Below are 27460 nucleotides of genomic sequence, written 5' to 3'. Positions count from 1 at the left end.
AATCAAGGTAGCTTTGCCGGTGTTCAAGACTAGGTCTCAGGAGGGGTGAGGGTGATCGAAAGTCCACAATGAGCAAACACAGTAAACCACACCACAAATTACTCTCAGTCAGGTGTATATATCAAAAATTCATATACATTTATTAACAGGCTTTGAACTCAAACACAAGGTGAAACCACAGCAATATTAACAATACGAACTCAACACTATACTAGGGAACATATATGCAGTAACTATTGGCGTAACAGTGCCAAAACTTCCAGCGGTTCCACAGATCTGTTTCTTCGGTTCAGAAAACTTGTCTAAGTTTGTTGTCAACTCAGAAGATCAACCCGGAATAGGTCTAGAGTGCCTTCTCTGATCTGAAATGTCCTTTGCGCCAAAACGAAGAAAAACCAATAGGAGATCTGCTCACATTTAACCATTCCAGACGTGGACCAATCACGGACCATGGTGGTCCCAGTCATCCCAGCACACCAGACATCCAGGCATCCAGGATTTGTATTGGAACTAGGCAGCTCCAGCCCACATCCTGGGTACGCACACACATACAAGGCATCCAGAAGCCTGCAGAAGCTTCGGTTTACGCAGGGGTCTGCATGACCAAATAAGGAATTTCCCGGGTCTGCCCGACCCGGGGAAGGCAAAGGGACAAAATGGCCAAAGGACCTTGTGGCATGGGCATTTTAGGCACCGACTACTGTCCTGGGCCAAATGCGGTAAACGCGGTTTGGACCATTGAAAAGAGTCAAAAAATGCTTTAACTGCTGCCACCAGCTCTGTCCTGGACACACTTGTACATTCACCAAAAATCCTTCGAGGGAGTCTAGGGCCTTAAAAATGAAAAACAGCCCCCAGTGCACTGTACTAGAAGGTACATTGTGCACTGATAAAATGTTGCCAGGAAATGGCAACAAAGTGAAAGACTAAGGGAAACTAAGTCTCTCAGTACTGACAGTCTGAAGGGCATAAACAGGGACCTGAAAAGGAGTAGGCGGTACACATTAGTGAGTCCCTTAGGAAATTGCATGATTAATGGGATTTTAAAATATGAAGTTTCATATCCGCTAAGTGTAACAATTTGTTCAGGTTTCTTAAGTCCAAGATGGGTCTCAATCCTCTGTCCTTCTTGGGTATTAGTAAATAAGGGGAGTGCCAACCCTTGTTCCTCGCCGCTACAGGTACCAGTTCTATAGCAACTTTCTCTAGCACCATCAAATTTCCTGGACAAGGATCGGATCTGGAAGTTTGAATGAGTTGCTCCCCGGTGGATGATACGGAGGTCATACTGAGGCAGGAACCATGGGCCACAGATTCCAATGCCCATGCATCTGAAGTAATGTTCCACCATTCTTTCAGATGCTGAGAGAGTCTGCCTCCCACAGGAGTCTTGTGGGTCAGAGTGGTTTAGAGGTGGCTGGAACAGTTGCTGAGGGTAAAGCAGCTGCTGCTGGGACAGATTTAGTACCTCTCCCTTGTCCACCCTGAGGGAATCTTTTCTGGCCTCTATGACTAGCCCATCCTCTCGCTCTTCCAACTGAGGAGTAAAAGCGAAAGGACCTACACCTCCAAGATGATGTATTAGGGTAAGAATGTTGAAACTGCCCAAATGTGGCGCTGAGAGACTTCGATGCTGCTTTAGAGGTCGGCAGCTTCTCCAGGCCTTCGTCAGCCTTGCTACCAAACAGATGAGAGCTGTGAAAAAGGCTTATTGAAAAGCCTGGATTGCATGCCCAGGGCCATCCCCGACTTTCTCAACTCACACATTGCCTCCTTTCCATATTTAATGATAGCCAGGAAGCCGTCTTTTTTCTCCCCTTCGGGGTGTGGTCAGCTGCAATAGCTACACAGTCCCACAGGGTGAATGTGAATTTTGACAAGGCACAAGAGGATTTGGCAGATTTCAAGGCCCTGCTACCTGCTGTGAAGATGTTCTGCACCCAAGAGTCCACATGCTTGTCGTCCCTGTCCAGCGGAGTAGTGGGATATGCCGACTGTTTAGTGAATGTTGCCGCCTGGACTACCAGACTTTCTGGTGTAGGATGCCTGGTCATGTATTCAGAGCCACTGCTGGATGGCCTGTACTTCTTGGAGAAGTTTTTGATAACTGCAGCAATAGTCTCTGGAGTTTCCCAATTTGATTGAACCCTTTTTTGCAGAGCAATATGAAAGGGCAACATAGGATCGTTTTGTGGACCTTGGTCCAGGATGTCTGTTAAATCATCTTGCTCAAATGGAGGAGCTTATTAATTGCCTATCTGAGGCATCAGCATGATCACAAAGGTCTGGTTTTCCAAACTCCATCTCATGTGATGTATCCACACGACTAGCTGTCTGTAGGTTGTCATATACATCTTTAATTCTGGACTCCATGGATATTAAAGGCTTCTGGGACATTTGCAGTACCATACTATAGGCCAAAAGGAGGAGTGTTGTCATCAGAAGGCTCATGTTCCCCATAAATTGAGGGTAATGCAGTAAAGAAATACTTCTTTGGCAACGGTTCATAAGCCTTCTCTTGTGCCATTGGAAGCTTCAATGGCTTCAAACCTGCCGTCGAAGATGGCTTTGAGGCCAATGATGCTGAAATGTTCGACGACTCAGATGCCGCAAGCTCTTTTAGTGTCGAAGGTGTCGACATATTAGTCGCTAATGCCCTTGACGGGCTGGATTCTTGACTTGTCGAAGCCTTCCGCGATTTCTTGTCGATTGAACCCTTGATGGCTCCCGATGCGATAATGGCCTGCGTCCCTGGCTCGAGGGCGCACAGGTTTTAGCCTTCAACTTTTCTTTGTCGTCTTTATGCAGTGGCACAGGGGCATGATTTCTCTCCTCTTTCTTTGAGGGGGTCAAGGCCTCCCTCTTGAAAATATTTAGCATTTCTCTCTGAAACTCTTCCCACTGAGCCAGAGTGGATGATTTGGTCGGGCATGCAATCCTCTCAGGAGAGGAATCATTTGAGGTGGAAGGAGATCTACAATGCCTCTCCTTTGCCTTCTTTGGCAAAGAGTGACGTGATCGACTCTTGGATCAATATTTTTTTGGGATCTCTTCCGTCGAGGAGAATTACTCAACTCGACGGATGACAAAGACTTGAAAGGGATTTTGAAGGGATCCTACCCACCACTAATTTACCTTTATGCCTTTTAATATTTTTTTAAACCCGTCTTAGGTGTCGAAGGAGCAGACGGTGAAGACATTTTGGATTTAAATTTGAAGGAACCGAAGTGCACCGTAATTCTCTTGAAGCGAAAGCTGCGTCGGAAACAGAACGGAAGCCAATGCGTGTTACGTGTGCTACATATACTGGTGATGATGTTGGACGGAGGCCCTTGGAGGCCATCTTGGAGTGTAGCTCTGCCTAATCAGGTCTCATTGCTTAGTGCTTACAGGAACAATGTAAAAAAGGGAAACTGATGCATATTCCTTATTCAGAGTTGGGTGCACGTTCAATTTCCTTCTGGTAATATTACCATGATATTGCTTCATCAGGTTTCGAAACTAGCAAATCATTAAGACTCAGAGGAGCACTAGAGAGCACTGCAAAAGGGAAACGCCGACAACCAACATGGGTTTTCTTCCTATATTATATATTACAGAACTGACACAAGAGTGCTGACCGCCTCACAACAGGGGACCCACCCTGCCATTCGAGTAGGTGGGTACAAACACGCACAAACTGAAGTAAATGTAGAGTTTAAGTAATAGCTTTCTAGTACTGGTATAAAAACTTGAGTTATTTACAAGGGCTAGCACAAAGGCATAAATATACGCTTTTACCCCCCCAAACAGGCACGATCAAGGACAACAGCAGGTCCTGACAATAACTACTAGAAGTATTGAATGCCCTCACAGAGCGAATGCAGGTAAACTATTGCCTACAGAGGGCTCAAGATAAAATTAAGAGCAAGAATAGACTTGTAGCATACATAGCTCATACTATTCAATGTTGTTTCTGTTTTTACCTGACAGGCCAAGACACACGATTTCGTGATTTAATCCGAATTTATCAGCAAACTATGGTTTGAAAACCTTTGAGTGACCACACTCCTGAAGAATGATCGACATTAACGTTTCTAGGAACTGAAACATGTTGAGAATATAACCTGTACAAAATTATACAGAGACATTAAGACCCATAGGAGCCTTTCGCTCCAGCACTTCTTCCAACCCACAGGGTTAGGGATTGAGAAGTGAATCATGTGTAGGACCAAATATACATTCATGTATTGAACTGTATTCACTCCACACTCGCTGGATTTGTAGAATTACTGATGAATTCTTTGTATGGATGAATGTGTTTAAAGTGATATGTCTTGATCTACTTATGTTGATTAAAGTGTTTTTTAAATGATATATACTTGACCAGTCAAAATAGTCTCTACCTCACTATTGAAAGCAGCTTAACCAACCTAGAAATAGATAGAGACAGCACTCGTATTTGTTCAATTTAATGAATTTACACATCCATTCATGCGTTGATGTTAATACGAGTGCAGCTTTATATGAGTTTTTTGTTTCAAGTATACTTGGTTCAGTTCTAAACACTATGGGCCTCATTACGGCTCTGGCGGTAGCCATGCCCTTATTAAAGGCACGGCTGCGCCGCTAATGATTTTTTACCGGGTCCAAGAAAAGGGTAATAACCGGGTCATGCCGACCTTGGCGGACCCGGTAATTGCCCTTTTCTTGGACACTGTAAAAATGAATCCCCATTCCCGGGCTCAAATGGGAATGGGGAGCATGCTAACAACAGGCCCGTTAATGACGGGCCTGTTAGCATGCTGGGCCACTCGAGGGACCCGCTAAAGACGTCTGGTAAAACCAGGCGTCCTGAGCGGGTCCCGCGAGCAGACCTCGTAATGAGGCAGCATGGGGTTAACTGTGCTGGCAGCTCTACCGGCACTGTTAACCCCATATCGCCAGGGTCGTAATGAGGCCCTATGTCTCATACAGCAACACATGATATATAAAATCCACCATAACACTGCTTGCATTCGAACAATTACTGACTATCTACAATCTAAAATCTACTTTTTCAGTTCTTGCGGGAACAGCAAATCTTGCTGCAAAGAATTACCTTCTGTAAAATAAAGTTTCCAGCCTTTATATGGTGTGAACAGATCCAACGTTGACTGAATCAATCGAGGTTGGGAGGCGGGTGAATTAAAACCTGGAATAAAAGATTAAGATCATGTTATCTCTTGATATGCTACTCAGGTAACATGGAGATGATCTATTACAAATTATTTATGGATGAGCAATTACGACCTTGAATGTACAATTATTGATTTAAACATTGTTAAAGTGTAGCCTACACTATGTAGGGCGTGTGCTTTTGCTGGATAACCGTCACCACTGCCAGCACATCTCTAGGCCATCACACATCCACCACATGGCTTAATGTTATATTACTGCCACACAAATAGCTGCTGCCACAAATGATCTGCTGGCCAAGAAAGGAAGCCCTCATCCCTTCTTTTGATTACATTTACTTCTGGTCAAACCACTAAAAACTATACATCTCATCCCAACTGATCACTATCACTCACTGTATGTTTAAATTTCCATACATTTTATGAGTTTGGTCTGGATGTTTTGGTCTCCCCGACGTTTCCCACTCTTTCCCTCTCCTGTTCTATTACCCAGTGTTGAAGTGGGAGTATTTTACTCCTTATTTTTTAAAGTTGGGAGTAAAAAGATTTTTGGTAGTAAAAGTGTAAATCCATTTTCCAATGGCAGTATTTTATAAGCGATTAAAAATGTTTGAACAGGAAATGTTTTTGTAATAATTTTTTATTGCACCTAATTATTCATGCACATTAAAATAAACAGATTTACTTCTTCCAACAAGGCAGTAGTAATAATAGTGGTTTCCTCCTCTGGTTCTACATGCACTCCTGGTCGAAACATATCCATGGACCGTTCGGGTGAAAGCAGGAGCACAAGGTCCTAAGTGTCCGTTTCCTGTTTTTTTGTTTGGAGAATTCTTACTCCCATGACCCGGTTATTACCCTTTTCTTGGACCCGGTAAAAAATCATTACCGGCGCAGCCGTGCCTTTAATAAGGGCATGGCACTTTTTTTTTGGAGTATTTGCCTATTTTTAGGGAGTATAAGTTGCCGATACACCCCCTACCTGTAGGGCTGCTTCAAGCCCCAGTTTCCCTTTAACTCCACAAACCACAGTCTGGTTGTCAGCCGCAGCAGGGTCACAATTTGTCTCTATATGGACAAGTATCTGTGCTTTAAGACCAGTGCAGTACTGATGCGTGCAGTATAAAAGACAAATAACATAAAATAGCATTGATAGAGTTGAGCCTTTAGACAAGGTCCCAAAAAACACTCAAAGGCTTTTCATGTAATACTCGAGCAAGAACAAGAACCTGGTAATATATTTGTTTACCATAGACTTCCAGGGTCATGGGAAGGCTTTACAAGAATGAGGTCCCAGCATGCCCTCGATGGGTAGGGACCAGAGGGTACAGGAAGGTAACAAGGGGGCCAATTAGGCTCCCCTGAGGGCGGGAAGGTATGAGGGGGAAAGGAAGGGGAAATGACAGGGGAAGGTGGAAAGCAGCTGCACACATTTTTCTTATGTTAGCTCATGAGTATTTAGCAAACATTTCTAAATGTCATCACAGTACAATCAATGTAAACATGGGCTACTCAGCTTATATGTGTCTAAAAAGTCCCCAACATGGTGCAATGTTTTCTCTTTGACACAGAGGGTTGATATTTCCTGTAGCCAGTCTTCCACTGTGTGTTTTAACACCTTTACACTAGTCTTCTTGCCCCTACCAGTGCTCAGCACAACAATTCCTTTGGTTTCCAAACTTGTACAAAGGATGTCCTTAAGAGCCCTAATAAGCATAACAGTGGGGTACGTGGTTTGATAGTTGACAGCACCAGATCCACTCCGTTGAACCCCTCTGTCCAAAATGGTTTGCCTTCAGCACAATACTATAACTTACAGGCCATGATGACTTCCTTCTTCTTTCATGACCTGGAAGACAAATCATCAACTTTCATGTTCACAAGGTTGATCCCGATGTTCAATTACGAGTACTAATCTGCATACGAAGGTCCCTTTCCCGCTTCTTCAATGAGTTTGTACAAGGACGACGTGGATGGTGTGAAGGCCCTTTCCATCGTTCAAAGCACACGGGGCTCAGAGATGCGGAAGTCATATACAGAGACGAGTAGTCCATGATCCTTTTCAGGACAGTGCATCTCAGGCAGTCCCTATCCTTCGGCTCATATACGAACTTTAGAATTTCAAAAGAAAACACATTCTTCCATCATTCTAAACATCTTTAAGATAACACTACCAGATTCTAGCCACCTCTTCCTACTCAGGAACTTGCGGTTTAGTGCGACTTCAGCGTTCCACTGGATGTAAGCCTCCTTATGTAAAAAGTACTTATCCACAGGGCCTAGTCTTATGCCCTCTATCAACAGATCTGTTCACAATGATGGAAAAATTGTCTCCATTGTTAGGGAGAATTCTCTGTATAGGCTAATTTCCCAAACCTAGCGAGTCCCCCAGCAGCTTTGCTGGATTTTTGGGGTTTATTTTTTTCTCCTGCTAAGAGTGAGACTCTTTTTCTCCCACTCTTCGGCATGATTTGAGAATGTCCTTTGACTTTGTAAATTTGTTTTATGGGCTATTGGGTCTTTTACTCCATAGGGCTTCATGTGTTTTTGGGATGTGTGTTACACAGCACCCTCAGTGCAGTAACACAGGGGTGTCATAGTGACCCCCAAACAGGCTCCATACCCTGGGACTGACTACTGTCTCCCAGGGCATGTAAAGTCACCATTGGCTTTACTAGTCTCAAATTGTGAACAGAACCAGTACAAACCATCATATTGTGGAAGTACTGGTATGGGTAATTAGATTGCCCCTGGGTCTGTTTTTCGAGGGGGCACCGTGCAGTCCCCCCTCGTCGAGTTTCTGGCTGGTGGCAGTGGTTACCACACGAAATATTCCACCGGAATATTTCCTATGGGATTTTCCCATTCATTTTAAACGCACCACTTTTTTGGTGCAATGTTAAAGATACCGCTGGGTTATTTATTTAATATTTATTCCCCGGTTGGCTCTTTTTGCCAGGACTTGGTTTTAAAATGGCGTTTGTGTTCGCCTCTGTAACTCCAACCCAAGTCGAGCCCTTTGTTCCACTTTTGGCGGGCTTCTGCACAGAAGCCTCCAAAAGTGGCGCCACTCTGTCGGGTCTACAGGATGTGTGAGGAGGGGGGGGGGAATAGGCACCCTGGACTGAGTTGCCTCTGCAACTCAAGTCGCACTCTTGTGTGATTGGCCCAGTGGTGAGCCGCCCGGCTCACCACTTAGCATGTTTGAGTGACAGCTAGGACTGGTGAATGGGGGTTTTCTGCATAAAAGCAGGGCTTTGGGGACTGGAACTTCAGAAGTCGCCACAGGACCTAAAGAATCCAGAGAGGGAGAAGCTGAGCCGACCTGCAACAACGACACCACCGGTGGAGCCCTGCTGAACCGCCTCACCACTTCCCGACGACAGAGAAGATCTTCATCCTGGAGAGTCTTCTTCCTTTGAACTGGTGGGGTTAACCAGTTTGCCCTCTTTTCGCCTTCCTGGACCGTCTCATGGTCGAATCGCCCATGCCAAGCACCCCGGCGGCCGGATGACCATGCTTCACCACTACCGCGAATAAAAGGGTAGTACCTTTTAACCGAGAAACTCTGCGGCTGGTATCTTCCCTGGCAGTGCAACAACCTCCAGCTTTCCTCCACGTCGAGATCTTCTCTTCCCCTGGACGAAGCACCGACTTGCACCCGCTGCCAGGAACAACTGCTTTCTTACCATTTCAGGAACTGTGTCCCGCCTTGGCTCCCTTGCAACAGACTGTTCAAGGTGTCCCGTAAATCCTTGACTCTCTATCCTGGGGCGACCTGGGACCTGTTAACTAACTTTTCTGAACTGATCCAACTCCTTTTGAACTATCTGCAAAGACTTTTAAAGTGTAGTTAACTGTGTGATCTTGGGCACATTCTGCCTTGCTCTCTCCAAGAGTGGGTCTGGCCTATGAACTTTCTTTCTGTACAGTAGACTCTGCCTTTCTTGACTTGCTGTGGTTCTTTTAAAAGTGTTGGTATTGTGTGCTTTTCTAATTCTGCCTTTTTAAATAATTATTGGAGTGCCATCTTGGTTAAGCGCTCACCTCTGTATTTGATAATAAGTGGTGTTCTTTTCCTAAGACTTGTCGAATAATGAATCAGGGAGGTGTATATATTTCTAGTGACTATGTATGAAGTTGCTTGACATATTAGTGCCAGTGTATTTTTATAAGTGTGTTTTTAAATAAATAATGATATACTTTTATACCAAAGCTATGATCAGGGTTTGCTTGTGCTACTGTATTTTTGTACCTAATGTGTATACTCTATATACTGCCTAAATCTTCTTGAGAGAAGTCTGACTGCTCAGCCACAGCTACCTGGTAAATCTGGGTGGTACAGACTGCTACCAATTGGGTTTACTGCCAACACCTGTAGTCTTAAACTTTTTGCAGTGGTCCCGAAGGGAACTGCACAGGTTTCTGCCTAACATCGTTGCCCAGATTAAAAATGTATGGAGATATGGGACACCACTGCCTGGTTCCATCATGTAGGAAATGTTTCCAAGATAACACCATTCACCAGCACAGTGGCCGATTATTCTATAATGCTCTGAAAAGATTTAGAAATGTTGGCCCAAAGCGGAGAACATGCAGGATGTGTATCAGGTATTGTCATGATGCCCGCTCCCGGGGAGCCGGTTCAAGCCCTGCGTCCCCGAAAGCGGACATCCAGTCCCCAAGGAAGGACCCAGCAACCCCATATAGGGGCCCTTTGGACAGTGTCCTGGCGCCTATGGCGCCAGGCTCATTATGGGAGTGCTTGGGTGCACTTACCTGATGCAGACCATGCTGCAGGATCCCGGCCTCCTTGAGGCCTGAAAGGAACTACTTTACCTGTGGGACTAATTTACCATCCGGGCGTGGTCGGGGAAGGATACATACCTGGAACTTCTTCCAAGGCTATTTAAACCCCACACGCGCTTCGCGTTGTTCTGCATCTAGCAGCTGGACGCTCACCGTGTCTGCTCCTGCATCCTGACTTCTGCCACGCCTGCCAGCATCCTGGATCACCTGCAAAGGAAGAAAAGAAGAGAACAGAAGAAGGAAAAGTCCTTACCTGCTAAATCCGCATCCCGGAGACATCTCGCCGACAATCCTGAAAAGGAAAACTTTTATTTAAAAGCTCATCGCGTCGATCGCTGCAGCGCCGCATTCCATTCACCTTTACAGGGCGCCTCCATGTTCTGCAGCGATCATCCGGATTCTCAGTCACGCCCCAGCGCCTAGGGAGAAAAAGACCAGAACAAAAGGTGAGAGGGAGAAGGGAATAAGGAAAGCTAAATCTCCATGTTAAGACTTACCTGTTGATTCATTCCCTCTTCATTTCAGGTCCGCGCCGCATCCTGGCATTTCAGGACCCCGGCCCCTAAGGGGAAAAAGAGACATCAGCGTTAATGAGCGAATGAAAAGACATTACCAAAAAACGCTCATTAAAGACTTACCTGATTTCTACAAGGATTTCACCTCTCATCTCGGGTCAGTGCCTGTTCCCCGGCATTCCGTACCCCGGCCCCTATGGGGAAAAAGACACTAGCATTAGTACATTAATGCATGGACACAAGGGGAACCTCTTATCAAAAAACTTACCTGGAAGCCAAGCAAGTTTGGTTCTCACCAATCCGAAAATCCAGTGAAGTAACTGGATACCAACGCGCCCCTGCATCAGAAGCAGGATGGAGAGCTCGTCCTTCCTGACCCTAAGGTGAGATGCTACGAGGAATCACAGAAGGGTTTCGAGGAGGGTGAGAGGGGAAAGTGGGAGGCCGATTGCATTACCCCGCAGACAGTTAATCCCCTATTTTCGCCTACAGAAGGATACTTCTGCGAGCCAGACAAGCCAGATTTGGGGGCCCGGTCCAGTCCGTCTTCCGAACCCTGCGCATCACCTTAGAAGAGGTCACAGCAGCGCGAACCAGGCCAGCGCCTCCGTGGGAGTCAGGTGAGCGTAACAGGTATTCCCAACCCACTCTGTCAAATGCTTTCTCTGCATCAATACCTATTGATGTGAGAGGAGCCACAGAATTATAATGTAGAGGGAAGACATTCATTAGCTGCATCATATTATCACTGCCATTGTGGCCCTTCATGAATCCAACTTGGTTTTGGAGGATGAGGGAAGGGATCACATTATCTAGGTATAAAATTACAATTTTTCCAGGAGTTTAACATCTGCATTAAGTTGGGCTACTGGCTGATTAATTCACCTTTTCAACAGATCTTTTCCTGTTTTATGATCAGGTTGATTAATCCGCGGTCCACAGAGGCCGGTGCCATGCACCAGGTAATAATTTCATTAAAAAGGCAGGTGAACAAGGGGGACATGAGGTCTATGAAAGATTTTTTTAAAACTCTTCCAGGAACCTATCTGGTTTTGGGGTTTTATACTGATTCACAGTTTGTATCACTTGGTCTATATCAGTCTGGTCCATGGGTCTCTCCAGGAGCGAGGGGGCCCTCCTCCAAGACTGGTGCCAAATGGATTGCTGAAACTAAGGATATCAGATCCAACTTCCCCAGAGGCGCTGTTCACCTATAGCTAGAATGTAAGGCTCCCTGCAGTTTTATAACTTCTCCATAGGACATTTCCTCCTTCCTAAACAATGGAATGCTGGGGGGAACCCTCCTGGATCCCTCCATTTGTTTAACCTGGCTGCCAACAGTTTCCCAGTAGTTTTTCCCTTACTTTTCCAATGCTTCCTGGGGGACGGACAGGTCCCTCTTTCAATTTGTTTACCTGAGCAAAGTACCCAATTACTGCCCCACATGCTGTTCCGTTCAATGCGTCCCAGAGACTAAAGAGTTCAGGTACCAATCCAGAGAGAATGTCAAGATAGTACACTTTTTACCTTTGAACTTCTCATCCTCTAGAAGTCAGGTGTTCAGCTTTCAGTGTTTAGCATTTCTAGGAGCTCTCAAGAAATATATATCCAGCACAATGTCTGCGTGACCAAGCACTCAACAAACTATTAGATATGAAATAGAAATGTATTCAAAAGTGGGTGGAATGGTGCTGGGATATAGTTTAGTGCCTTTTATTTAGGAGCAAGGAGCATAAAGGGTCAGTTACATTCAGTACTTGCATCAGTAAATGGAGTTGGCAGTATGTATGACATTAATCTCTTATAATTATAATGCGCTTAATACCGACGAGCAGTCTCTAAGCACGGGACCAGCACTTGAACCTGTGTTGCTCTGTATTGTATTGCTTCAAAGACAAACGCATTGCCCCTGAGCTATCCTCCCAGCCCAAGTGGTCAAGAAGCACATCAGGGAAAATTGAAGTCTCCCCAAATATAATGCAGTTGTCCAATGTGGTGGGTCATGGCATGTAAAAAGAAAATGGCTGTGAATGTTCCCTAATACAACTTGTGTCCTCTGTGAAAAGTCAGGAATGAAACTCGGATACATGTTTGCCATGTTTTTGGTTAAAAACAATAAAAGGGGTGGGAAAAGGCCTCTCTGACCCTGATCTAAGAGGAATTTCCCTACGTACACCAAACTAAGGATCTGTCTGTGTCAGGATGTCAAAATCAAAACTGTCCTTGTGTCCAAATGTTCTATCCTGACCCTCACACTCAAACTAAACATAAAGGCGAAAAGGGAAATGTTTTTAACCTTTGATGCCTTTTGAAAAATGTGTTCGTAAAGAAAGAATAAGTAGCTCCAACTCAAACGTTTTTCAAGGGTAAAGAGTCCCTTACCCTGGATTGGTCTTTCCACAGATGGTTCTTTTTATTTTTTTTTAGCCGTTTTTAATTCAGATTTAAAACAAACATAACGAACACAAACTGCTCTACAGATGGCATCACCAGCACAACCCCAAACAGCCCCACAGGTACACTTAGATCCAGAGAAGGAATACATTAAATAAGTTCTGTATTTTTTACAAGCGGATTGGGGGTTCAACCCCACAGAAGCGCTGCTACTGATTGACCACAGGTATGCCACATACCAACCCCAAATGTCCTTCAGCTTCGAGGCTGGATGTACAACAACAATTCCATATTCTGATTCCAGTTCATAACAGTTCTAAATGTCAGACCTCCACGTTTCGTATGCAGGAGGGTGGCCTCTGCCCCATGCCATAGCCATTTTCTGTTTAGCCAGCAACAGGCACAACAGTTTCCTCGCCTGCTTAGGCAGCCCATATGTGTACCCCAGCAATTCCACCGTTGGCCTCCCGCAATTCCCTCAACGATTTTAAACACCTGTGCCCAAAAGAAGTGAACTCAGGGGCAGTCCAAACCAGGTGCAAACAAGTAGCTGGGGAGGCACTACACTGTCATGACCCTTGCCCCTGGCCCTCACTGGCAAGTCAGCCTTCTAGTTAGGGCCAGGTCAAAGGCCTTAAAACCTCATCCAAGACTTTCTTGGAGTCAGTCCTGGCACCTTTGGCGCCAGGCTCATAACCATCATGAAGACCAACATTAGAAAGGGACTATTTACTTGGGACTATTTAACTGGGGGGGGGGGTGTTCAGCCAACATGGAGGCACACACATAGCTCAGTTACAAGGAACTGAGCTATGCGGTCTAGTCTTTTGGGTGTGGCAGGCCTGGGACTATTTTACCTGGACTACATTACCTAAGATTATTTAAACCACACCCGAACAGCAGAACATACTTTGCATTATTCTGCTGTGGGCAGCGTAACGCTCACCGTGTCCAGTTCTTTGATGCCAGTTTACCTGAAACCAAGGACCTGCAGAGAGAGAGAGAGAAAGAACACTACGAAACTTACCTGGAATCGTATCCTGTCTTCCATCCATCGCTGACTTCAGTTCCACTCACCTGAAGGTACGAACTCCATCATCCGGCACCGCATGCATCCTGGAATACCATAACCTGGAAAGAGGAGAAAGAAAGACAGTATTAGAAAGCGTTTACTCACGAGAGCCACACAATTCTTACCTGGGTAGTCATCTCCTGGTCAGTACCATTGCTGGAGCATTACGGCGCTCAGCGAGGAACATCGCAACCTGCAAGGATAGAAAAGACACAGGTTAGCAATATAAAAGGAGAAACAGCGCCGTGCATCGCGCATTACTCACCGGACAGCATCGCGCACACCGCGCTTTCGCCTACCGGCCCATGCTCATCTTCAAACTGCATGAGAACACCAAAATACCTTTCCATACCTAAAAGGAAAGAAGCAAGGCATTATTATTCGAACTAAACGGAACATAAGAACTGTATATAAAGACTGTAAAGCAGCAAACCTACGGAGTCGCAGCAGGCCTGAATTCCCACAGGGGGGCTTGCACCAGTGAAGTAACTTGGTCGCTGCTCGCCCCCACATCCACATCCACGCGCCCCTGCCATGAGGAGCAGGACGGGGAATCCACCTTTTACAATATTAAGGTGAGGAGAAGGCCCAAGGGGAAGGAAGGAGTTGAGGCCAAGGGAGGTGGGAAAACAAAGACAATCTGGTATTGAATCCAGCTCTCCTATATTGCAGACCCATCTTTAACCAGAGGCATTACCAAGGGACCGGGAGAGGGTTTGAGAGTGCAAATCATCCAACCAGGGCTGGGTGGTGTCCCCGTGGATACCAGGTGAGCGTAACATACACCTCCAACATGGATTGTCTGTTTCGAGAAAAATTCTGTGCATGTCCACCAGTGTCAGGTAAAACTGATGCAGGAATTTGAATTGAATTAGCTTTAAGTTGCTATTGGGGGCCACCTTTCTTGTTTGCTTGCAACAATAGCTCCAGATGTCATCCGACAAGGGGGCCCCTATTGCATTTTCCCCACTTAGCTTGTGAACCCTGGGCCACCCTACGGCCCAATCAATTATTGCAGCATGTAGCCTAGAAACCAATCTGGACCGAGTTCCCATTTTGCTCAACCCGCGCATAACCGGTGCAATAGGGGGCTCCCTGGGGAAATCTGCAAACGTATCTTTCAAACCCACTCATAGCCTAAAATAGACAAAAATATTTAGCCCCGATACCACCCCCTTGGCCTTACATTCTTCCAACGTCAGGAACTGCCCACTCGGGAAGATATCTCGCCAGCATACTAAACCCAACCTGTCCATACACTCTGTATAAACCTTTGCTCCCTTGAGTGAGATTCCCGGCACATGCTTAATTGGGAGAAGCAGGGAATAAAGTTACTCATTGCTGGAGACGGGGCTGCTTCCCTTGCCAAATAAAATGTGTTACAATAGATTTCAATGATTTAAAGAACTGGGCGGGGATAGGTATGGGCACATTGAGGAACGTATAAATATATTTTGTCTGTATCACCATTTTAATTACCGATATTCAACCAAAGAGGGTAAAACCTCGGAGGAAGCGCCTCGGTGCGTACCAACTTTTCCCCGTAATTTTTTCAATAAAGCACTTTGTGACCTAGTCACCAACATCCCCAAGGTACTGAGTGTCATCTGGAAGTGTGGGATATTTTTACCCATGCCAATGCGCCCCACAGCAGCCCTTTGTCAATGGGGAAAGAACACAGCCAAAAATGGATGCGCCAACGTCTGTGCGCGCCAAATCTGCAAAACTGTGCATGGTTCATAAATCACAAAAAGGCTGCACCACCCTGCCACACACATTCAAAGTTGATGTCAAAACAGAACTCCCTGCAGAAGAATGCCAGGGGGTGCTGTTACCTGTCACATGAAGCAAGGCCACAGAAGTGGGCTAAAATCCGAAAATGCCTTTCAAATGCAGCTTTCCCAATCAATTGCAACCTTCAAAGTGCTGTTTTGGTGCTCAATTCCGTCATTTTCCAAGTGAAGCATTGAAATGAAGTGTGCTGAAACCACAGATCATCGAGTGCAGTTAGAGAAAACCGGGCCTCACTGACAGATAGCAGCTAAGAAAGGTATTTTATGAAACACCAGTCCAGCAACAATTTGTTTTCAGTTACAAGGGAAAAATGCGGATACAAGTGGCAGCATATCAATTTCAGCTGTGCAGAGGGAACTCCAAGCATAAGCTGAATATTTACTTCCAGAATGCAGACAATTTCCAGCACCCAAAGACAGAATAATGCTGAGTTAGATGTGTGTGTGCTGCATAAGAAAATAAGATTTTAAAACCCAGTTTAAATGTGTTTCTTTTCCCTGAAGAAATTGCAAAATTCACCTATTTAACAGCATGTTTGTGAAGGGCTTAATTCTGTAAATGTCCAAATCCCTTATAAACTGTGCTTATTATTATATGTGTTAAAGGAAAGACCTTAAAGCGCATTTTAAAGTAACCCAGTTTTGGAGTTAAGTAAATACTTAATTCTGACCGGACAGTGCCCATCCTGGGAAAGATGACACTTCAGTTGACACTCCCTTGCTACAGGAAGCCTTAATGGATGCTTGAGGTTCCCGCATATTGACAACAAAGAGCACATCAGACTTTCGTCTCTGGCTGAGCCAAGGACAATGGCAGGCTGCCTATTGATTGCTACAGGGGAGCTTCCCTCTCAAGGAAGAGGACACACCTCCCTGATCAAAGGAATGTGACAGTGGTTGCCTGTGAAAGGGAAGTTACAAAGGAAAAAAAAATGCCCGGAACATTTGCTGTTTAAATCCTTATTTGTGATCAAGTTTGAAACTCTTTAACTGCAACCTGAAGGAGGATAAATCTAAAAATTGGTAGATGTTAACCTAATTTTAGGCCCTTGCTTTGAAGGCATTAATGAACCCTGTACCACCTAAGGAACCAAAGTTACAGGAAAAACCCTAATTGTAGCAAAACTATTAATGCTGCACGCCTAAGATTGTATATTCATGCTCCAGTGATAATCGCCCAGATATGTACTGAATTAGAAATTAATATTCCAAACTATTATGATTAAAATTGATAAAATTCTATAGAATGACAAAGACAGCTCTCACAGAGATGGGGATTGATTGTGAAAATAACCCATCAAATATACAATGTATGTGTCTGATTTTATTAGGGGACATAATTGTGGAAATGTACATTTGTGCAAAAGGTTTTGGTCAAAATCAATGTGGGAGTTCCTAAATCCCATCATAAAGATGACGGCTCTTTCTGACTGCCAACCAGAACAAGGCAAGTGCCTTTGGCCACCAACAGCCGTGGAGGTGTGGTTTGAAATTCTGCCCATCCCATAAACTTTGTGATGTCATTTGGTAGGATAAATATAGGAACTTCACCACACATTGAGACACTGCTTCCTGAACACATCCAGATTTCCGTGCATCGCTTTGTTCCAGAACTCTTCATCTTGCAGCGGACTCCAGACTTCTTTTCAGAATCCAGGCCTTAGCATTTGCTGAACTCTTTTTAGCTAGACCCAAATTCAACCATCCCAAACTGAAGAGAATTTAATTCTGATCCAGTCTGGCTTGCTGCCATTAAGGCTTGCCTGCTGAAACTCGCATCCTGCTAATCTGCCCTGTCCAATGACCAGAAGGGCCAATCCATTCCAAATCCAGTTGAGGTGCCGTCCAAATTGACCAGAACTGGCCAGCTGACTGATCCCTCCAGAAGTGCCCTGCTGCCGGTAGACCTGATCCAATCAGATGACCAGAACCCTGATGGTCCAATCTTAATTACAATTAAGTGTCAACAGGAATAACAGTGACCCATAGTATATTTGCATTGTCCTATCCCAATCTCAACCCATCCCATGTTTAACTTCAGAACCCTAATAATGTCAGAACCATTATTGCGCCGATTTTTCTCTCATCGGCGTTATTAAACCATAACCCATTAGTGATTTGGATTAAATAAAGTAATTCCCATACAGAACGGAAACTAGAGTATCACACGTGAAGAGTTACGAGCGGCCATGAGTAACTGGATATTCACGGGTGGCATTCTCTTTTTCATAGTCATTAATATAGTGTAATAAAACCAATCTGTCATTTTTAAAACCGAATTTCTGTTTTCATTTTCACGCCTGTTTTCTAAAACGCCTCTCACTAAAACTTCCACAACTTCTTCAATTTTATAGATAGAAACCTAATGTCAACTCTCACTGATACCCAAGACCCTTAGCTACACCCACAACCAATAACTGCACCGCGGAACAGTGTATTTAACCCGCTTTGATCAGAAATCGTATAGTGACATTTTGCCGCGAATTTACATTTTCAAAAGTTCTACACATGTCTTTTTATCATCCAAAGTGTTTCTTCAATTCCATTCTGATCTAAAGTGTGTACTGTTGTTTATCTTGTAGCTCATGTGTGTTAGGACCCGTTTTGTGTTGCCTTCATAAGAATTTCTATCCATTTAAGCATTATTGCCCTCTTTGCATTGCGTCACAAAGCCATTTTCACCTGTCATTTTAAAAAAGGTAAATTTCCAAAAACGGTTTTCTCTCTTGTTTGGGGAGGGAAGATTGAATTCAAACTCTAGACATTGTCTTTCATTCTGAATACCTGCTGATTATTTACATCTGTGTAGGATTGCTCATTTGTGCCTTGAACTTTGCAGGGGGAAATATTAACCTAAATGCTATCGGTTCACAAACCAAAACTGTTCTTTTTCCTGCGTTTTAAATTCTGCATTATTATAACTGAATTCAATTGCTTTACTTATTTTTGAATTTTATTGTCACCGCTTGGTGATTGCTGCCCGATTTTATATATATGTATTTTAATATGGAATTTTATTGTAAAATCCTTGCACTTTATGAGTACCATAACAAGTTTGGTCTCTTGTTTATTGCTGTGAAGTCGGTATGTTTACATGGAAATGCACTTGCACTTTATGCTCTAACTGTGGGCTGTCCCACTCATCAGATCCTTTGCTATTGCATTTGCACTTTATGGACCATTTATAGAAACATGTTTCAATTCCATGGTCGCACTTTCCTGATAGTGATGCATTTATTTTATACTACTGCTATGTTAATATGTTTACATAATATTGCACTTGCACTTTATGTTGTAACTTTTGACTACACGTTTTGGAAAGTGATTGTTTTCATTTCCAAAACAGAAAAAACTATTGTTGTGCATTCATCCATATGAATTGTCCTTTATTTTTTATCATGGGACTTATATTTCAGCATTATGCTTACCTCTTATTTTAGTGACATTTTAAACAAGTTTCTTGAATTACTTTACTGTGCATTGTATTATACTGCTATATCTAAATGCTGATATCACTGTTCTGTTTTAGACTTTACTCCAGTCTAACATAGCTGCCCTGGTTTTTACCGCATAGTGGTTGATTTGTGGAAACAGGCAAAATAGAAAAGGGACTACTGTGCAATATGTATTGTGTTTTTCACTATGGTTCCCCAACGTGACCAAGCGTTCTGGGAAGCGCGAAACGCGTCGTTCAGGACCCATCCTTGGCGTCCTGCTTTGTTTGCTGTGTGTGCTTTGCTTTTTTTTGCCCTTTTTTTAACCAACATTAAAACTCGTGTCTTTACCTTGATTCGAGTTTGTCATTTTTTTTTGGGGACCTGCAGTACCTCATGGTGGAGTGCGGTTTTCTTTCCTCTGCTGTGTTTTGTGAAATATATATATATATTAAAAGTTATGTGTGATTTGAATTTAAACTAAATAAATAAATCTTTACAAACTAGCCTGATTCCTGGTCCAGGCTGACCTGGGGAGTATTTTGAGACGGTTGTGATAGGAGTGGTATATCATTCAGAATAATGAATTTACAGACACAAAAAAAAACATTCATTTGTGCACTACATGCTAGGCGAAACCCGGGTGTGTGCCTGATTGAAATCCTTAAAAGAAGTCAAACGCCAAACCTCTCTGTCCCGTCAGTAACGGAAAACAGCACCGATTTGGACGAGTTAAAGGGATGGTCTAGTAAAACATTTTTTACTATACCATCCCCACGGAGCCCGAGAGCCCCAAATGGAAAAGCAGATTCAGGCAGAAACAACGCGGCATTGCGGAAAACAACCGCGTTGTTTCTGCCTGAATCTGCTTTTCCATTTGGGGCTCTCGGGCTCCCCACAGGGAGCCCGAGAGCCCCAAATGCGAAATCAGCTGCAGGTAGAAACACTATGCAGCATGTAAACATAACCGCGTGTGTTTCTGCCTGCTGTGGCTTTCACTTTGGGTCTCCGGTGCTCCCCTGCCGAGGCGGAGGAGCCTGAGAAACTTGGAAAGAAAAACCGCAGCGTTTTCCAACACAATAACGTTGTATTTATGTTTTTGGTCGCTTCAAAAGCGACCGCAAACATAAATACAATGTTTTTAAAGCTGCGGTTTTATTTCTAAGTTTTCCGGGCTCCTCCAGCCCGGAAAACTTAGAAAAAAAAACGCAGCTAGTGCTTATTTTTTGTAAAATAAATAAATAGCACTTACCGAGATTCAGCTGCAGCTTTCCTGCTCTGGTCTCCGGTCCCCGTCCTCCGCCTACAGCACTAATGAAGGGAAAGCCACCAAGCGGTAGCCTTTGTTTACTACAGCTGGCTGGCTTTTCCTTCATTAGTGCCGCAAAAGCAAAAGCCAGCACAGGAGGGCCTCCATTTCACAAAATGGCTGCGCCCCTGTGCTTGCTTTTGCGAATTTTGAGCTTGAATAGCTCAAAATTTTACATAGGAAGTTTTAAAACGGAGAATGCTAGTATTTTTTTTTTATGTGGCCTATCTATTTTTTAAATACATTTTTTTACTAGACCATCTCTTTAATATTAAGCCCCGAAAAATGACAAAAAAAGATACCTCATAACCGGCGCTAGGTTCACCGCAGGGTCAGAGATAAACAGGATTAAATCTTATGCATACAGTGATATCACCAGTTTATGCGTGAATAGTTGCACGCCTCCATCTATATGTCTAGAGCGGACTAGCTCTGCAAGGGGATCCACCGCTAGCGTGAATAACAGTGCAGGGACAAAAAGCACCCCTGCTGCGATCCCCTTTCCATCAAAATGGGTGCAGAGAGCCTGCCATTCGCCGTAACCTAGCAACTTGGCCTGCATACAACTGTCAAGGATGGCACTCTGTCAAGAGTGGCACAGGGCCCCCAGGTAGGGTTTGGGTGGCTGTGCTGATGTAAGGTGACAGATAAGTACACACACAGCAGGAAACACATCAAGAAAGAAAAGTAGGCAACTGTAGTTGTGAACAGAAAGGGGCAGGAAATACAAAGATACAAACAAACTGGATTCCCTCTTGGGGTGTATGCAGATATGGAAAAAGAGTGTTCCACGGACCTTTGGAAACTCCAGCCTTCTGCAAGGATTACTATTACAGAGGCCCACTCTGTCTGCTCATGGCTGGTAACAACAGCTGTGGGTGTCTGTTAAACAGAAAACGCGACAAGGGAAGGGGCAGAGGTTGCCTGCCAGAAACCAACAGTCAAGCTCTGTACAAAGGATCAACATAAGACACAAGAGAGACAAGAACAGAAATTACCAGGGACAAGGAAGTCTAAGAGAAATCTAGCAGAAGGGAATGAAGGAAGAAACAGTACAATAGAAATGGGTAAACTAAAGGGGAGGACAGAGGGGTCAAGGAAGAGAAGGACAGGGATCAGGAACAAGGGGTTGCCAACAAGGAAGAGAGCAAGGGAGCAGCAGCCAGGAAAGAGGGGGGCTGCAAACAAGGAAGCAGGGCTGCAGTACCAAATGGTACAAGGTACAGAAAAACTGTAGTGGGTTGCAGAGGACTGTAGTAGGCTGCTAGGCAGAGAGTCCAGAGGAGCAAGACTGAGAGCTGTAGTAGGCGGCAGACAGAGAGCCCAGAGGAGTAGGGCAGCAAGGAGCGAACCCAAAGGAACAGGGCGTAGAGACAGAGAGACCAGAGGGTCAGGGTTGAAAGCAGAAGAGAGTAGCAGGCTGCAAGGCAGGGAGCCCAGCGGAGCAGAGCAGCAAGAAGCGAGCTCAGAGGAGCAGAGCAGCGAGGCAGGGTGCCCGGAAGGCTATGGCTGTAGGCTGCGGGGTGTAACAGGCTGCAAGGCAGGAAGCCCAGAGGAGCAGGGCTGTGAGGCAGGGAGACCAAAAGGCTATGGCTGTAGGCAGCAGGGTGTAGCAGGCTGCAAGGCAGGAAGCCCAGAAGAGCAGGGCTGTGAGGCAGGGAGCCCAAAAGGCTAGGGCTGTAGGCAGCAGGGTGTAGCAGGCTGCAAGGCAGGGAGCCCAGAAAGAGCACTGGAACAAAAACAGGAAAATGCAGCAGCAGGAACAGCATACAAATTCGAGTCAAAAAGGGGCTGGGAGGACTCTTGATGCAAGAGACTGGGCTCCTGCAGGCAGCTGCTTAAATACCGCCCTGCCCTGTACTGAGGCAGGCTAATTGGCAGCACCTGGAGCAGCACACCTGAATACAATCTGCCTCCTCCCTCTCTGGTCCTGAGATGGTGGAAGCAGCACTGATCCCTAGGGCTTCTGGGGATTGTGGTTCCAATGCTGACGAATGGGAATGGCCAGGAATTGATAGCTGTAGCAAGGTGCATTGTGGTACATGTAGTTAGTTGAGTTATATAGGAAAGCACCAAAGTCACACAAATGGGAATTAAGTACCAAAGTGTGAATAGGGGTTGTTCCAAGAGTATTCTGAAGATAAATGAATAACAAATAGTCCATGATGGTTGCCAATGTGTGCGCCCATGGTGCAGGCATGACAATAACAGAGAGACCATTTTCACAAAGTCATTTCCCATCCCCATACGTTGCAGAACTGTGAAAGGAAATGACCACTCAATGGAGTCGAATGCCTTCTCGGCATAGAGGATGGCCACACCACAGAGGACTGTTGAGCCAGAACCGAAAGGAGGCCAAATACTATGCGAAGTCTGTAAGACGTCCATCTCCCAGGAATAAACCCAGCCTGATTGGCGGTTGTATACGAATTGATCGTTTTACAACTGCTCGAATGACAATTGACCTTTTCACAATTGACCGAATTGTGAAGGTCAATTGTACTATATATGTGGGGGGAAACCCCCCAAAACCCCCCAGCCAACGCCAAACCATTATATATATATATATACACATACACATATATTCGGTCAATTGTGAAAAGGTCAATTGTGACCCTTTAAATTCGGTCAATTGTTCATTCGAACAATTGTAAACGACCAATTTGGGTAATACCTGATTGGCCAGTACACATCGAGGCATTATTGGGGCAAGCCAGTTCGCCAATATCCTGGCGAAGATTTTGTTGTCCAAGTTTATCAAGGAGATCGGGCGGCAGGACGCACAATTCTCTGTGCTCTTCCCTGGCTTTAGAAGAAGTGCAACCACTGCCTCACGCATTGAATCGGGCAGTGCCCCGTCATGCTGCTCCCAATGATACATGTGTAACATATGAGGGATGAGATTTGTAAAACAAATCGTCCGAGAGCCCGTCTGGGTCTGTGGGAAGTGCTTTGATCATCGCGTGGATTCCCTGCTCTGATAGGGGCCTACCCAACCAGGCTCTTTCCCTCTGTGCGATCCAGTACAAGCCGGCCTGTTCCAGGTATGCATCGATCTCTTCTTGCCCTACCATGATCCTGGGGGAGTAGAGATGCTTGTAGAAATCAACTAGCACCCCCATGATCTCCTCATCGGTCTGCAGTAGTCCACCCGCTCGACCTGTAATCTCTGCGACGTGCGATTTGAAGTTCTCGGTTCTAACCAAACGTGCAAGTAATGTCCCAGTCCTTTAACCCTCCCCATACCGTCTCACTGCCATGCTGCTATTAAGGAACCTGACCTCTCGCTCTGCTGCATCCCGAAACCACTCCAAATCCTCCCGAAATCTAGCCTGCATACTGTGAGAAACCTGATGGTATTCTCCCACCAACTCCCTTGGGATGTTCTATTCAGCCAAGCAAGAGCCATCGTCTTTGGATCCTGACCCCTGAGGTGGACAAGCGAGGGAGGATCACCTGAGTGGAGGGTCATGGGGGATTGGGAGGAGAATGCCAGAGGGCGAGATATGGTATTTTCCCCAATCCTAAAAACGTCTTAACCTACTCTCCCTAAGCCTTTGTGGGGTGTTTACACTCTCACCTCATCTCCCACTCCCCATTTCCAAGAAATACTGAGATGAGAAGGCCACTAATATCAATGAGGATTACCCATAGGAATGACATGGGGAAAGTAAGGGCAACCATTTGTTAGAGAAAACCACTGTCCCACTAATAGAGTCAGGCAGAGTCAGACATGGGTAGGTAACCATTCACACCCGAGTCCACTTGGCTGTGTGATCAGCTATAAAAAGTTGTGGTCAGTCACAGAAGCTTGAGTGAGTTAGGGATGCAGTACGGTCCAGTGAAGCCCAGAAGCTGCAAGAAGCAGGAGCTGCAGGCAGGAGGAAGAAGGTGCACGGAGACGCTGGTCCGGTGTGCATGGTGTGAAGCACGGCGAGAGAGCTGTGCATCCAGGGAGCAAGAGAATCGCTGCCTGCATTCTACAGTACTTGTTCCCTTTCGGAACAGTGCCGACCGCAAGGGTGCATGAGGGGCAGCTGGCGAGACCCTGACCACCATTCTGCATTGCCAAAAGGAGCCGCCTCTCTACGCGCCGCTGTCTGGTGCGTTTCATGAAAGAATGTACTAGAAACTCGGGAGCGTGCGTTTAAATCAGAGTGGAGTGGGAGAAAGACACAAACAGGAAAATCGGTATGGAATCGGAAAGAAAGAAAAGTGTGAAAGTGAAAAGGGTGAAAGTGCAGCAACGAGACAGAAAGTGAAAGAAACGCAGATCGGGCCGAAAGGCAAGTAAAAACCCGATTGAAGCAGAAGACGAGAGAAAGTGGAAAAGAAACAGTGAATGGCCCATAATGGGAGAGGTGCACGTGAAAGGTAAAGAGCAAATTAGTAAAGAGGGTGCAAGTGAGCACGGAAGGAAAAACAGGTCAGCAAAGTGCCAAGGGCACGGCAAAGAGGATACAAGTGTGCACGTAAAGAAAAGTAGAAGAAAGCAAAGAGGGTGCATGGAACGCAGAAGGAAAGGAATGCAAAGAGCCGCTAAAAGAAATAAAGAGGTAACAGAAGAACCAGAGAGCAAAGAGAGGGGCAGAGTGGTCACCCCTAGGAAAAGCAAAAAGCCTGATGTTTTCGAAAGACTTTGATTCTATCCCATGTAAGTATGGTTTATGAATTCAAGACAGAACTGTAATAAATCATATGTTGTGTTTGGAAGCTGGAAGAGGCCTAGAACTTGGGGAAGGAAGGAAGGAGACCCTGAGAGGCCTGCTTAAGAAATCAAAGTACATCTTGACAAAGAGCGGAGTTTTGTGTTTCAAAGTTGAAAAGGGTCTGAACTTGGGTAAGGGAACCCTAAGAGGCCTTACCAAGTAAGATACTTGTTAAGGTTTGTTGAACTGGTAAAGAGGAATGAAGCGTGTTGAAGGGAACCCCGGAAAGCTTGCAAAAGAAACTGTTATTTTGAATGGTTTCCTGAAACCTGATGAAGTTAAAACTTGGGCAAGGGATCCCCAAGGAACTTGAAAGAAATTTGAAAGTAGTTGGAATACAAGGGACCTGTGGAGAAGGTCTTATGAATAGCTCTGTGGATTGAACTTATTTTTGTGACTTTACTCAACAGCACCTGCTGAAAGACCACTTGAAACCAATCATAATTTCCATTTTTGTTGAACCACTATTTTTCTTATTTTTGAAAATACATCCTATACCATTTTTGTATAGTGTGAGGGCAAGCATAGGTTTAGACACAGACAGACTTTTACTTTGGACTCTTAGATAACGACAGCCATTAGAAACATCAGTTTAGGGAATTATTCCTTTAGAGCCCGTCAGGCATTTCACTAACCCAGGAACCTTAGCAAATAAAGGTTTTCAAACAAACCCACTTGAGTCTGTGTCTCTCTTGATACTATGCATGTCTCACAATACCCACATCTGCAGCGAAACCGGCTCCTGACTCCAGTTCCTGCAATCTGTTTTCATGAACTGCCAACTCAACCCTGATGGTCCTAAGGACACCAGCCACAGGCCACAGATCACACACTTACATGCCTCCCACAGAGAGGAATTGGATGCCACAGAGATCTAAGTTTCCCGAAAAAAAGCAATTTCCTTCGATGGCTCAAGCACAGCATCTTGTTTTTCCTCCTGGGACACAACATCACGCAAACTATAATTCTTAAAGTATGAACTTCTACCACGTTGCCAGTTACCAGGGATTAGGAGAGTCACAACAGCCGGGGCATGGTCAGAAAGCGTGTGCGCTAAAACCTTACACTCCGTAAACCGCCCTGATCTACGTTCAGAAACCAAAATGTAGTCCAACCTGGATGTCGACCTGTGCACCGAGGATCTAAATGTGTCGAACAAGTTACTTACCTTATCTGGTAACGTTCTTTCAATGGGATGTTCCTCCGACGTATTCCACATCTATGACAGGTAATGACCACAGCTGTGCTGCTTCGGAAAATTTTTCAGTTGTAGTTTTTTCCCCAGAACGTGTGGCACCAATCTCCTGCCAGCATGACTGCAGAAAGCCTTGCGGAAATGTAAGCTGCAATAGAATAAGAAATTCTGTAGAGGGGCAGGCTGGGAGGGTTCGATGTGGAATACGTCGGAGGAACATCCCATCGAAAGAACATTGCCAGATAAGGTATGTAATTTATTCTTCGAGGGGATTGTGTCCTCCGACGTATTCCACATCTATGACAGACTCCCAAAGCAGTACCAACGTATGGAGGTGGGAAAAGAATTTACAAATTTAGAATTTTAGAATGCCCAATCAAATTGCAGAATAGAGGACTGCCTTACCAAAGGCCAAATCCTGCCCATGGATGGAGTCCAAGGAATAGTGTCTCACAAAAGTATGGACAGAGGCCATGTTGCTGCTTTGCAAATATTGCAAATCGGAACGCCCTTCTGTAGAGCAGTGGAGGCATCCACACCCCTAGTAGAGTGAGCCTGTAAGCCTACTGGAGGGTCCTTTCCCGCCAAACGGTAACACTCAGAGATCGTCAAAATGATCCATCTGGACAAGGTCTGCTTGGAAACAGCCTGACCTAATCGCCTTCCAGCATAACCAACAAAGAGCTGATCGTCCACTCTGACCCGGGACATCCGTGAGAGATAGAAACTCAAAGCTCTCCTAGGATCCAACCTATGGAGCCTCTCCTCTTCCTTACCAGGATATGGAGGATAAAACGCCAGAAGAATTACCTTCTGGCTCAAATGGAATTCCGACACAACCTTCGGAAGAAAAGAAGGCCGCACCTTAAGGACAACCCAGTCCTCATGGAACACAGTGAAGGATGGTTTGGCAGAAAGTACCTGCAACTCACTCACTCTGCGTGCGGAAGTAACCGCAACTAAAAATACAGTTTTAAAGGATAACAGTCACAACGGACAAGAATGTAAGGGCTCAAACGGAGCTCCCATCAGGAACTTTAAAACCAAATTCAAATCCCATCCCGGCACCTGGAA

At 45.1% G+C, this 27460-nt stretch overlaps 1 protein-coding gene across 1 annotated transcript in view; it reads right to left on the bottom strand.

Moving 5' to 3' along the window:
• Positions 1 to 27460, bottom strand: part of MCM8 (minichromosome maintenance 8 homologous recombination repair factor) — a 1532371-nt gene that overhangs the window by 1437435 nt on the left and 67476 nt on the right. The window contains exon 3 of the mRNA XM_069608271.1: positions 5081 to 5173. Coding sequence (XP_069464372.1) covers positions 5081 to 5173 — 93 coding nt within the window. The remainder of the gene's footprint in view (positions 1 to 5080; positions 5174 to 27460) is intronic.

Source organism: Ambystoma mexicanum, chromosome 4q (genome assembly GCF_040938575.1).
Source record: "Ambystoma mexicanum isolate Mex_15411 chromosome 4q, UKY_AmexF1_1, whole genome shotgun sequence".
NCBI lineage: Eukaryota > Metazoa > Chordata > Amphibia > Caudata > Ambystomatidae > Ambystoma > Ambystoma mexicanum.
Note: the sequence above shows the minus strand (reverse complement) of the source record. Positions and strands in the feature narration are given on the sequence as shown.